We start from the raw sequence: 13201 nt of genomic DNA on the forward strand, positions 1-13201 counted from the left end.
CTCGTGATCTGTCCGGCGCTATGCTGAACCATAGATTCCGTACCAGTATACAGACTAGTTAGCTCAATGTATGTGTACTGTGCACGTAGTGTCAATGCCACCCTGACAAGAGTCCTGGCGTGCGGATTCTTGCATGTAGGCTACCATCTGTGCCCCACGTTGGCTTAGAATTGCATCTCAAGTGAAACTACACCGTGGGTGTGCAGTAGTACCCCGTGGGGGTGTTTAGTCTAAAATACCTTTCCGCATTTTGAAGGGCGCCACGTAACGTGTCCACTGCTTCATCTCAGCCCGTTGAGATAACAGTTGCGATCTGTTGCGTGATTCGGAGCTTGCTATCTAAACTCACTGTGTCGACTGGGCATTTCACTTCGCAAATCGCAGCCCGATACACACACACCAATACGGGAAGGTACTAGGCGTCTGGAGTGCGTTCTACTCGTGGTTTTAGCCATGTTCCTAGCAGAATGCGACGCAGTGACGACCGGCAACCAGGCGACGGCGAAGTTGACTCCAAGTACGAGCAATAGGGATCCCCGGTGCTCAGAGGCTCCTGCGAAGCAACAGCGCCAACGTTAACGCCGCCGATGCCGAGGACGAGGAAAGAGTGGGGGCTCTAAGCAAGATCAGGAACTATCTTGCAAGGAACGACTTCGATATGTCCAAGCTGTCCAAGATGATGGATAGCGACGCGTGTAAGATAAAAATGTTCAAGAAGTGGGACATAGCGTCGCTCAGATTCGAGATAAGATGAACCTCGACAACCCCCCCCAGTTCAAGAAGCTGTTGCTGGACTACCTGAACAACTACCAGCGCAAAGCGACCAAAGTGAAGAAAGTGAAGCCTGCAATCCGGGTGCGTCCTGACGTAAAGCGCGTGACCTTCAGCGATGCCGTGAGTGTTCAAAGGTTTAATCCTTAGAACCACACGCTGCGCGTCGGTAATGTATTTGAGTGTACCCAGCGTCAATGGGGGGCACTTCGTATGATTACGACTGCACCTGTTATAGCACCTTTGAAGGTGCCCCCGCAACCTTAAAAACGGCTTGGCAATCTTAAAGCTACATGTTGCTTCAGCAACCGGTAATTTATCGAGGAGAAAATAAAGGTTGCTGCTAAGGATTTCCTGATCAAAACCAGTTCGCCAGTTAAAAGCATAGTAACCAAACCGTAGCTGTTTCAAGCAATATCCACTAAGCCGTGCTAAAGCACGGAGAAGCTCTGGATTTTATCATGTAGTTTTGATTCTAGGTTTGATTCTAAGTTAATTTATCTTAAATGTGCCTACCAGTTCTACCCGAGGTTCTTTGGTTAGAGCGAAGTATCATTAAATTTCAGCAGTTAGTGCTTCTGTCTTTATTCGGGTTTGCTACCAAGTTCCGAAACCATGAAAGCATGCACTGCCAACTATCTCAAGCCCTCACGCGAGCATGTACTGGTCACTCGCTATGCCTTAGCTATCTTGCAATAATATGCAGCCAACGTCAAGGCTTGAATGCGGCGGTAACGGTACGTATGCACGTGCAGAATGGTTGAAACGAGACCAGCATCGTTTGAAGACCCACATCTTTAAATTGAAGTCGTGGGTGTTCGTGGGTGTCCTTCCATGACTTCGACACCGATGTAGCATCGTTGAACATACATGTACTGCAAACACAACTGCAGTTATGTCTGGAGTCATGGTCGAGCGACATCCGATCGATCGTGTCACGCGAATGTCGACCCTAAAAGACTCAAGCAACACGCCGCTGGATAATATATTATCCAAGCGTTTATAAAGTTAACGGGTACGTTCCGATACGTTAATGATTCGTTCGTTTATAACCGATAGCGGATCATGCATTTTTATAGTGATTTGCACCTCCAGTCGTATCGCCCTAACAACTCTGGATAAAATCCAGAGAACACCATAGATTAGGCTCCAGCTATATAAGCAACGCTTTATTATCTTTAAAAAAATCCGTGCCAATGAAGTAATCGCAATACATTAAAAAAAACACGCACACGCAGTATAGGGCACTGCCTACTATCTATCATCAATCCCTCAACAATTCGAGTTTCCTCCACCATCTCCTATCCCGGCGGCAGTCCTCTCTCTTAATAAAAACTAAACCCTTCCTAAAACTTTACCGAAATGACTCATTACGAGCTTCCAACTTCAACTTGGTGTGACCCACCCTCTCAATCGGTCGCACGATCGCTCCTCCTACACCCGATTGCTTGTCAAGACACCCGTCACTTCATCAGTTATTCCGCAATTTCCCTTCAACCCCTCAAGCCCTAGGCTCAGCCTCTCTCGCTCTCTCGATGCCCTTCCCGGCCAGCAAGTACTCGCGCTACAAGCGCGCCACCGCCTTCTCCCTCGACTGGCTGCTGCGAGCTCGTGGGCGCGGCCACAGCTCCGGCCAGCGCCTGCGCCTCAGCACGCTGAACGTCGTCGTGCAGGAGATCGCCGCCAACATCTCGTCGCTCACGCCCAAGCTGCTGCAAGAGCTGCCCAAGGCGCTGGCGGCCTGCCAATGCGCCATCACGCTGCGCGAACACGTCGCCACCTTCTTCGCCGAGGACGACGAGGGCCAGCGCAGCCACCAGCACTTCCTGCAGCTGCTCAAGGGCTGGCACCAGACGCTCATGCGGGCGGACGCGCAGCCTGAGGACGAGGACGCGCTGCTGGAGCTTGAGAGCACCAAGCTGGCCATGGAGGAGGAGAGCGGCAAGTTCGAGAATTACTAGCAAGTTCTGCAGGTGGACGAGGACTACTTCCCCGACGAAGGGACTCTGGTCGTCGAGCCGGACGCCCCCAAGGCCGTGAAAGTCGACAGACAGCGCGTGTTTGAAGAGACTTCGCCGAAGACCTCAAGCTGGAGATGGTGTATTTCTTTATGGAGTTGGATGAGTTGATGGAGGGGGTCAGGAAGGTCTTCGCGGAGGTCAAGACCGAGAAAAGATCGCTGGTGGAGGCCACGGTGGTGGCCACTCTGGCGATTGACATCGCCTCGGCACTGACAGCTCAAGTGCAGCTGAAGTACCCGACACCCCGCACGGCCGAGCAAATGTTTAACATTGTGCGGTTCTCAGCGCCTGAGAAGTTCCGGCTGTGGCTGCAGGGCGTCCACCTCAAGTACCTGGACGACCTCAAAGCCAACGCCATGAACGGGAGCTCCATCCCCCCTCCAGCTCCGGGTATGTTTCTTGCGGACTTCATGGTCACCGGGAGCACCTTGAACAGCTTTACGACGGTGATCCCGACCGACCCCAAGATCAACATTACCTTACAGGAAGGAGCCTTCGGGGAGATCTACGGAGAGGACGCCGCAGTACGTGCTCAGTCTCCCGAACAACAGCAACATCAACCTGTTTCTCATGCAGCAACTCGAGTTATTGTACAACACACTCGTCGACTTGCGCGTTGCCGGGTACAAGCCGTTCCGACCCATGGAGGCCTTCCTGGTACTGATGGACAAGTACTTCACGACGCGCGTGATCACGGTTCCAGTAGTGTTTGCGTGCATCTGCTGGGTCAAGTCGGTGGGCTGTCTCCAAGGGCAAAGGGGTCTCGGTCGCAATACGAGCATTGCGATCCGACACTCCAAGCCGTTATTGGACAGCGTCGAGGCTACCCAGGCGAAGAAAGCTGTACTGGAGATCGCCAATGTTTTGCTGGAGAAATGCTGGGCGAAGACCAAGCAAGACGAGCAGTTCCACCACTTGGCCCGCGCCAACCCGCTGTACGCAGGCCATACGCTGCTGAATCACCATTTGGAGTATATGCAGATGTCAAGCGCGATCCTGCTTTCAACTGGCAGATTCCGAGCGTTTGGTCACTTGTACAATGCGCTGGTGAAGGAACGGTATCTCGAGCGTATCCCGTTCTTCGACGACATACTGGATATCTATGACGAAGTCATGTTCACGCCATCTCGGGACTCTGCGAAGCCCAGCATGTACTATCGTACGTACCTCATGAGTGATCAAGTGAGAGCGAGCGCACTGGATGCGATATACAGCGGCAAGGCGTTGCTACGAGGAAGAGAAGGGTACAGAAAGCGGAAAGAAAGCATCGCTGGTAGCGGCATCCTTAGCGACATGTCCAAGATATACCGCTTGATGATAGAGGACGACAAGTCCTTCCTCAAGCACTCGTCATGGGCGAGCATGCTGGATCACGCCGCGCAAACTTGCTCCGAGGAGATGTTCCAGACACGGATCTTGTCACGCGACCTGTTGAAGCTGAGTAACAGCCTCACGGACGTGTTCAACGAGATGTGCGATGCGTTGGACCAACGTGATTGCTACGAAGAAATCATTGCAGCCCCGAGATCCGGTGAGACCCGCGAACAGCGCCTGAACCACGCTCTGGAGGATCCGTGATGAAGTTTACGATGCCGTTCTTCGACGCGCTGCGCCCGAATGGAACTATCGACATGAGTCAGATTCCCGGCGAGTTTCCGCCTAATGCAACGATGAATCCTTTCGTTGTGAGGGGGCTGTGCCAGAGCGTGGCAGCTGTGATCAAGGCCCGATACGCCACACCCCCGTTGATCTGCAATGAGAAGTTCTTCACGTTCCCTGCCCGTCCAGATTTCGTGAGCCAAGAGTATGGAACTGCACCGATATCGGAGAGTACTATGGGCCCCTGTCATCGAGAGAAGTTTGCCATTTTGATGGCGAAGATGAGAGACACCAAGGGGGCGCTACCTGACAACTTCCTACGCTACATGAAGCAGGCGATCAAAGAGGATCCATCACTACTCAGGGCCGGCGTGAAGAGTGGCGAGCTGCGCACGCTGTTTCATCAGGCAGCTGCTGGACCGGCTCACAACGCAGAATTGGTGGAGTGGATGATTTAAATGGGGGCACTCAAGCTTCAGCCGACATTGCACTGCCGGAGGGGGGCTGAGAAACCTCGATTAGTAGATGCCGATGTGGAGTTGCCGAACGCCATGACACTGCACTGTGCTGCGGCCGCGGGATATGACGACATCGTCCGGATTATTCTCGAGGCTGATCACAAGTATGATCTGAACACGCTGACGTTCGACACCAAAGAGACCCTAGCGCACCTGGCTGTCAAGAATGGGCATGAAAACGTGTTGAACGTCCTTCGGCAGTTTGGCGCGGATCTCCGTGTTCGAGACGGCGCAGGAAGGCGTGTGTGTGACGTCACATCGGATCCGAACTGGGCGCGGAAACTCGCGAAAGACGCCTCAGGTTACTTTGACGATAGTACGGATGGAGATAAGAGGCGCAACGCTCTATTACATCGCCAATCCAAGCAGCCAGCGAGGCCTCTCAATGTGGAGTCCGACCTGGGCGCGAAGGAGCGTCAGAAGGAGTGTGAAAAGGCCGTAGGGACCGGATCCACTGGAAAGAAGACCAAGTCGAAGAAGAAGCAGAAGCAGAAGAAGAAAAAGAAGGGCAAGAAGACCAAGAAGAAAGACGAAAGTGACATTGGAGATGCCACGAAAGAGTCGATCATCGCTGCCGCGGCTACCGCGACTATGGATCCAGGTGCAGGGGAAACATCGCTATTTCTGAAGCATTTGTTGAAGATGGCTGGCTCGGACATCAACCAAGACGCTGATCCAGAAGCTGTGCCGCAGCTCGAGAGTATGCTCAACAGTATGGTTGTGGCGATGTTTTCTCGTTTGAGGGACCCGACGATTCCGGCAAGTGAAAAAGTCGGCGACGTGGAGCATGCCTCCTCATTTGCTGTGGCATTAATGGGTTTCGTATCCTCGTACTCAAATGTGGAATGCGTTGGCAGCGGGGGCAAACTTCGAATGTCCGTTTTCGTCCATGCCCGCAGGCTATTTTCCTGTTGCAGAAGTTCTGCCGCGTTGATCACGCTGCTGTCACGGCTCCTGAGCTTGATCCTGTGCGTGTCCTGTGGGATATAACTCCAGAATTCAGCAAGTTTGTCCTGCGCACCACTCAGATAGGCGCCTCCATCGACAGGAAGCCTCAAGCGCGCGAGATTCTGGATTTGCTGGAGAAGCGCCTGCTGAAGGTGCCATTTGAAGAGCGAGAGCCGATGGGCTATCGAGGCATCGTACGGAAGTACTCAACTGCTCGTGATGGCATAGGCCTCGGACAAGCATCCAGCCCCGCCAGCTTTCGCGCTTTGGAGTGGTACATTAGCACTCATGTGGATGATCCCAAGATTGAGGCTGCAGTCGACAGACTCAACGGGCATCCATTTTACTTCGACTTGGTGACGACGTCAAGTCCAGCCTTCGAGAAGCTCAAGCTTGCGGTTACTGCTGTTCTAAATGGTGTCGTGTGCTTCGGTGGCAACGTGAAACATCTTGTTTATGGTGCTTCCAGCCGAGACGAAGTCGGGCGCGTTCGCAAGCTGGTGCTTCAGGCGGCTGGCAAGGCAGGCGTTGTGTTTTCGGATCGAAGGTGACTACTTTTCGCACGTACGAGCCGACTGAAGGTCCCGACTGGAAACTATCTGGGTATTTCGTAGAGCCAATGGACAAGCTCTTCAAGTCTCGCGATATCACCGTCTTGACAGTATTTGCGTGCATTTGCTGGTTAAAATCCGTCGCTGCGTTGCAAGGAGATGAAGGACTCTGTCGTAATACGAAGTTAACACTGAAACACGCGGCAGACCTCACGACTAAAATTTGATGTGACCGTGGCTAAGGGAGCCGTACAAGCTGTTGACAAGAAGCTTCACTGTTTTTACCAGTACTATGCTACGGTCATCCGAAGGTCGAGTCAGGATTCCCATCTAGCACACACGAACCCGATAGTGGCGGGGCTGATGATGCTGGATCGCCATTTTGAGTACCTGGATTTGGCGAGCGAACTGATTGTGGTGACGTCGAAGTTGCATTTCTTCGGGCATCTATACAATGCGTTGGTGGTCGAAGGGTTTCTCCCGCGGTTGCCGTTTGTGGAGGAAATATTGAATATTTACGAAAAAATGATTTTCACCCCTTCCCGAGCTGCGGCTACGCGTGGTGCTTACTACCGCACGTACTTGCTGAGTTCATCCTTGAAAGCTACTGCACTAGACGCAGCACTTCGAGACGATCGTACGAACAATGGGTCTGTCAAGACGAAGCGAAGACCCGTGTTCTTTCTGAAGGATGTATCTAAGATTTTCCGGCTGATGACTAAAGGCGATACGTCGTTTTTACGGGCTGGGACGTCGAAAGCTTTGCTGACTATGGCCACCCACATTTGCACGGAAGAATTGTTCAAGACTCGGGTATTGTCTCGGGACATGCTGATACTTCACAATGACCTTACGGACATTTTCTCCGAAATGTGCAACGTTTTGGGCGAAATTGAGACGCGGAGTGTGAACGACGGGCAGTTCGTGATGTTAACTGTGATTCGAGTGTTAGATGCGATGCAGTCGAATGGTGAAGCGGTTATGAGTGCAGTACCTGGTGGTAATTCGAATCCGTGGTTGGGTGACAGGGTGGATGGTGGGCGCTTTCGAGCAATTTGTACGGAACTGGCGGAAGTGATCAAGTCAAAGTTTGCGATCGCCCCAGCGGACCTCGAACGAAGATACTGCGTGCTCTCATCTTTCTTTGATATCGAGAAGGCGGATGAGGGAGCTAGTAGCAAAATGCATACTGCCACTCCAGTGGCTGGTCAAGCTGAGCAAGTCGAGCGGGCCACGGTAGAAAGCCAAGCTCGAACATCGCAACAAATGCAGGAAAGAGGACGAAAAAGTGCAAAAAGAAAAACAGAAAGAGCAAGAAGGGCAAGGCGAAGGGGGGACAACCGACTATAACGCCTAAAGCAGCAGCAGGTGATGACGAGCATGCAGAAAAATCAGAAATACTGAAACAGCTACTTGCAGCACTATGCGCGGAGATTTCAGCAAATGACGAGCAAATGGGCGTTTCTGTGATGGAGGACTCTTTGCGACGAATTGCGGCGGCTGTGTTTACTCGTTTGAGATATACAAGCATCCCGGTACACTGCAAGGCCGAGGACGCGCATCACGCTAGCAAATTAATGGAGAGATTGCAGGGTCTAGTTGCGGACTTTTCAGCTCCTGACCAGATCACCGGCTCGTCTACTCGCATGCGAAACCTGCTCTTCTCGGAAGCTTCGCGCGTCATTTACTTGATGCAGAGGTTTCATCGAACGGACCACCCCGCTGTCACGGTTCCCGCCCTCACTCCTGTCCGTGAGCTTTGTGACACTAGTCCAAGCCTCACTAACTTTGTGGTGAATACCGCTCGAATTGACGTCTCGGTCAACAAAAAGTCACAAGCTCAAGATCTTTTGGAGTTGTTGGAAAAGCGATTATTCGTGCTGAAGCGGCTCCACAAAGTGATCCTCTTGGATTTTCGAGTACTAGTGCAAACTTACTCGAAAGCACGCGAGGATATGGGACTTGGGAAAACGTCGAGTCCGGATACTTTACGTGCTTTGGAGTGGTTTTTGACAGATATGAGCGACGATTACGAGCTGCAGAAGACTATGGACGAAATGGACGGGCAACTCTTCTACTTTGACCTGGTGACTACCGGAGCCCAAGACGCCACCGAACTCGAGGATATGCTAGGCCCTATACCTGGTTTTGTGTGCTACGGAGAGCGTATCAAGCATGTCGTATTCGGCGGACCCAGAGACGAGGTGACCATAGGCCGGAAGGTGGTTGTTGCGTTAGCCGAGAACATCGGCGTCCAGTTCTCCGAGCGCAACTCGTTGTATTGTGCAAACTCTCTTCGGGTTGGCGAGTCCGTGTTCTCGGCAGATGGGGTGGTTCGGGACACTACGTCGAGATGAAGCGTCGGGGTAAGATGAAACTCTGGTTACCGACGAGGATCGGTGATAAAGTTTACAGGAGTGTGTCCGTATTGGCCAAAAGTTTCAAATTAGCGTTATCACGAATGACCGCCAACTTCAGCATACTAGTGAAATTGCACGACTCGTTTGAAATTACGAATAAATGGAATTTCGAAACGAAAACACGCAAATATGAGCTCCACGACACATCAAACCGTTGCTTCTCAAAGCATGTCTTCATCGCCGCCACCATGCTCCACCCTCACCACCGTAGTGTTCATCAGCATCGCCAGGGCGTTGTTGACCGCAGCAGGGCTGTCCGGCCCGTTGCTGAACAGGGATTAGATAAAGTCCTCGGCCTGTTGCCTCGCGATCTGCTGCGCAACTCTTTCAGGAATCCCACCTGCAAGTTGGGGTGTGTCTGGCACGGGGTAGTGCAGCTTCAACCAGTTTTGGATCTGGACATCGCTTGGCGTCAATTCCGTGATAGGCAGACGGGCGCTTCGCACGAAGTCGGGCGTGAAGGCTTCCGGCTGGTGCACATGTAGGAACAGCAGCACCTCGAACTTGTTCTTGGAGAGAAGAAGCGGGTTGAAGCTCGCAGGGTTAAGCTCGGGAAATCGCCGCATCAGCCAAGATGCCACATTCAAGTGACCGTTGCTTACTGCTCGCTCGATTCCCTGGACGGTGCAACCTTCCGATCGGTTTAAAAACAGCCACTCCAGCGTCTTCATGTTTCCCCCAGCAGCAGCAAGGTCCATCGCGGCCGTCGTACACCCAGCCGCTGTGTTGGCATGGAGCCACTGCACGATCTTGAGCTGGCCGCGCTTCGCAGCAAAGTCCATCGCGTTGGAGCTGCAGACTTCACTCCGATTGGCATGCAACCACTTCACCACGTCCAGATATCCGTTGGCTGCAGCCTCATCCATAGCAGCAGTGGTGCCTCCCTCCGTGCGGTTCACGTGCAGCCACTGCACCGCTGCCAGCTTGCCGTTTGCGGCCGCATCGTCCATGGGGTCCGTCGGAGCCCACGAGTCACGATACCGACATCGTTTCGGTATGATCTTCCGATGGCGATCTGAGTCGTACACAGTTACTCCAGTGCTGCCGTTGGCGTCTTCCGCTTCAACCAGTGGCGGAGGAGAAGCAGGAGTAAATAGTCCGGGAATTTCCGACGGCTCGACACTCTGGAACAGCGGCAACATGTCGATACGTCCACGCGTTGCAGCTTCGTCCATGAAGCAATACTCCGGGATCTTGCTCAGCCGCGGGTAGCGCTCCTGGAGCCTCCAGCTGTCCGTTGCTGATGGCACTGACCATCGCCTGCTCGAACGGGCCGCCAGCCCCTTCGTCGTGCAGATACTGCATTGCCTTGATGTTGCCCTTGGCAGCAGGGAAGCACATGAGACTCGAGAGCTCTCTGCTGCGGCCCATCTCGTTGATGGTTTGCTGTCCTGTTGGGTGATCCACCAGGAACTTGATTACATCCAAATTGCCGTGGCGGAACGCCTCACTCAGTGTGTAGCGCCACTGGCCGACCAAGTCGAGATGCTGCGGGGGCGGATCGTGCTGGCCGGCGATGCGGCGGATGAGGTCTAGGCGGTCGGTGCCGGCTAGAGCATGAATGGCGGCGCCGGCGCCAGCCCAGTCCCGCTGGAAGTAGCCGCAGTCCAGCTTCCACTCGATCATGGCAGGCGTAGCGCAGAAGTCGGCGTAGTCCAGAACGCACCTGCCTTTGGGTAGCAGGGACGCGCAGAATTCCAAGTCTCCGGCGTGCATGGCAGCCTTGATCATCCATTCGCGCACCTGGTCCGTCATGGTACCGAGTGGCGCGTGCTGGTGTAACCAGTGAGCCGTTTCGAGCTGCTTGACCTGCAGCGCGTCTTGGACAACTGTGGGGTACCATTCAACCTTGACACCTGGACTTGTGTTGGCCAGGAACTGCAGCAGGGCCAAGTCGCCCTTGTGCACAGCCTGGGACACGACGTCCGAGGGCACAACGGGGTCTTGAAAGTGGTCAAACAGCCACTGCAGCAACTCCGTGTCACTGCGCTCCACAGCGACATGAGCGACCTCTGCGAACTGCCAGCGGCTGTAAAACTCGTCACTACGCAGGAAGCGGGTGAGCGTCCAGCCGTCAGTGGAAGCAGAAGCGGCCGAGTCGTGCTGCGTCGGACAGCTGCAGCCCCAGATCCAGTCCAGCAACGTCGTGGAGCGGAAGCTGCAGGCGGCGCTGAGCGACAGCTCGGGCGACGGCCCGATGAACTGCGAGATGAGCGGCCCCACCTGCGTCAGGGCGTCGGCGCCGCGCTCGTTTCGCAGCACAATCGTCACGCTCTGCAGAGTGAACGGCATCGGTGCAGCAAGGAGCGAAGGAGGAAGCAGTGAGGCTGAGCCCTTTTTCTTGAAGTGACGTACCCAACCAGGCCGCTGATTGGCCGAGGCAGGGGGGTCACTTCAACATACCAAAAGAGAAGGTGCTCCATGTATCTGTCGGTGAGCACTCGTGACGGCAACGATTGTTAGCGTCACATCTATTGAAGCAGTTACAGTGCCTCATTAGCGCCCGCAAGACACAGTAAGCTTAGTCCCAAAGCTCCGCACTGAGTTCGTTGGGGCGCTGTTGGTATAACTGTAACTGAAAACAAAAAGCTTTTAAGCTTATATCACGAAGTTAACTATAAGAATTTTGTAGACCTTTAGCAGTAGCTGTTCACGGTGCGTATGATTTGACAGCCTCTTGAAACATGTGTGTCAAAGTAACTTTCGACGTGAATGAACATCGAGAGTCTAGGTTTTAGTTCAAGCACTATCTCGCAGCGTTTCCAAACCGGTTCTACGCACACGTGTTATAGATGGAATATCCACAAGATCGTCCGCCTTCAGCGATGACGAACGTAATCGTGTAGCAAAGCAGAAGCTGCCGGGAATACGAAGATCGCCATTCTTTTGCTCAAAGACCGGCGAAAGAGTACAAAATAACATAAAAATAGACTGATCCATTTCGTATTTGCGTTAGGGGGGGGGGTCTGATTGACGCTGTAGTCCATCACGGATATGATTGATTGTTGTGGATGGATGTGACACAACATCCTAACGGCAATATCCCGATCAACCTTCGTTGCCGACAAATCACAATTCAAAAAAGGTCGAGTTGGCAACGATGCCGCAATTTCCTGTGAACAAATACGTTCGGTACAAGCGGGCCACGTCCTTCTTTCTGGACTAGCTGCTGCAGGTCCGAGGTGGCGGACGCGACGCGACTAAGATCGTACGGCTGAAAACACTCACACAGGTTGTGGAGGACTTAGTGTAGTAGGTCGAACTTCAAAAACGCGAACACAGTCGGGGGAAGTTGGCACTTCCTTCAGTTGTCTGTCGAGTGCATTGCGCTTGCCGGCTTTGAGATAAAACCAAAAGTGAGAAACTAAAACATGCATGCCGACTAGCTGCTCTACATCGCCGCCACCAGCGTCCAAGTGGTGGCGCTCTTCACGACCTTCAGTAAGAGCTCCCTACTGCAACTTGCACCTTGCACCTCGCACCAGCTTGAGTTAACGAACGCACGCACGATGTGCACTTGAGCACGCCAAGCCAGCACTCGCTGGTTGTGGCGCCCAAGTTCAACACCGCTGCATACTCGGCCACAGCGCTGGCTGAGCAACAGCACTCGCTGAGCAATAGCACACATGGCTGACTGCAACCACATGCTGGCAGCAGCACGCTGCCCAGCATCGCCGCCGTACTCGACTGCACTGCGTGGTCGTGGTTGGGCTTTCATGCCGCCACCCACTACACTTAGCAGCCAAACCGTCCACATTAGCTCCCACACTCCTGAAAGACTTCCCCAAGGCTCTCGCAGCCTGTCAATGCGCTATCACGTTGCGAGAACGTGTGGCCGCCTACTTCCCAGATGATGAACACGGACACCAGCACTTCTTAGGGTCGCTAAGGAGCTGGCTCGATACCTTGAAGGGGGTGGTTGTCAAGCCACGACAGCCACATCAAGATGACGGAACTGCTGACGAGCAGGACGGTGCCAAGTACGAGAACTACTACGAGGCGCTTGGGGTGGACGCGGACTATTTCCCTGATGCGGAGACATTCGTGGTAGAGCCTTCTACCTCGAAATCATTCAAGGCCGATCACCAGTAGTTGCCGGAGGAGGCGTTTGAGGAGGATATGAGGCTGGAAGTGGCATATTTATTTATCGAACTCGAGGAACTCGCGCATGAAGTCTTCAATGCTTACGATAACGTCAAGAAGCAACAATGCACCATGGTGGAAGCGACGGTGGTAGCCAAGCTGGCTATGGACGTTATCATTATTTTGATCGCGACTTTGCAGTTACGGTACCCATCACTTAATACGGGCTTGGATTTCTTGGATGTCGTTATGGAAAAGACGCTGAAAGCATATCCGCTCGTATGGAACAG

The 13201-nt window shown here is 53.3% G+C and overlaps 3 protein-coding genes across 3 annotated transcripts; 2 read left to right on the forward strand and 1 right to left on the reverse strand.

Annotated features, from left to right (window-relative positions):
* Positions 1-467: 467 nt before the first annotated feature.
* PHYSODRAFT_331095 (hypothetical protein) lies at positions 468-921 on the forward strand (the record flags this gene model as incomplete). Its single annotated transcript, XM_009527841.1, has 3 exons — positions 468-517; positions 550-695; positions 746-921. The coding sequence occupies 3 exons, from the start codon at positions 468-470 to the stop codon at positions 919-921; spliced, it is 372 nt and encodes a 123-aa protein (XP_009526136.1).
* A 1385-nt stretch (positions 922-2306) lies between these two features.
* On the forward strand, positions 2307-8765 carry PHYSODRAFT_331096 (hypothetical protein; the record flags this gene model as incomplete). Its single annotated transcript, XM_009527842.1, has 9 exons — positions 2307-2716; positions 2839-3316; positions 3369-4323; positions 4362-4831; positions 4931-5749; positions 5827-6051; positions 6130-6297; positions 6652-7644; positions 7884-8765. 9 exons carry the CDS (start codon positions 2307-2309, stop codon positions 8763-8765), a joined length of 5400 nt encoding a protein of 1799 aa, XP_009526137.1.
* A 341-nt stretch (positions 8766-9106) lies between these two features.
* PHYSODRAFT_331097 (hypothetical protein) lies at positions 9107-11120 on the reverse strand (the record flags this gene model as incomplete). Its single annotated transcript, XM_009527843.1, has 2 exons — positions 9107-10045; positions 10083-11120. The coding sequence occupies 2 exons, from the start codon at positions 11118-11120 to the stop codon at positions 9107-9109; spliced, it is 1977 nt and encodes a 658-aa protein (XP_009526138.1).
* Between the last annotated feature and the right edge of the window lie 2081 nt (positions 11121-13201).

The sequence above is a fragment of the Phytophthora sojae genome, assembly GCF_000149755.1.
Source record: "Phytophthora sojae unplaced genomic scaffold PHYSOscaffold_4, whole genome shotgun sequence".
Taxonomy (NCBI): domain Eukaryota; phylum Oomycota; class Peronosporomycetes; order Peronosporales; family Peronosporaceae; genus Phytophthora; species Phytophthora sojae.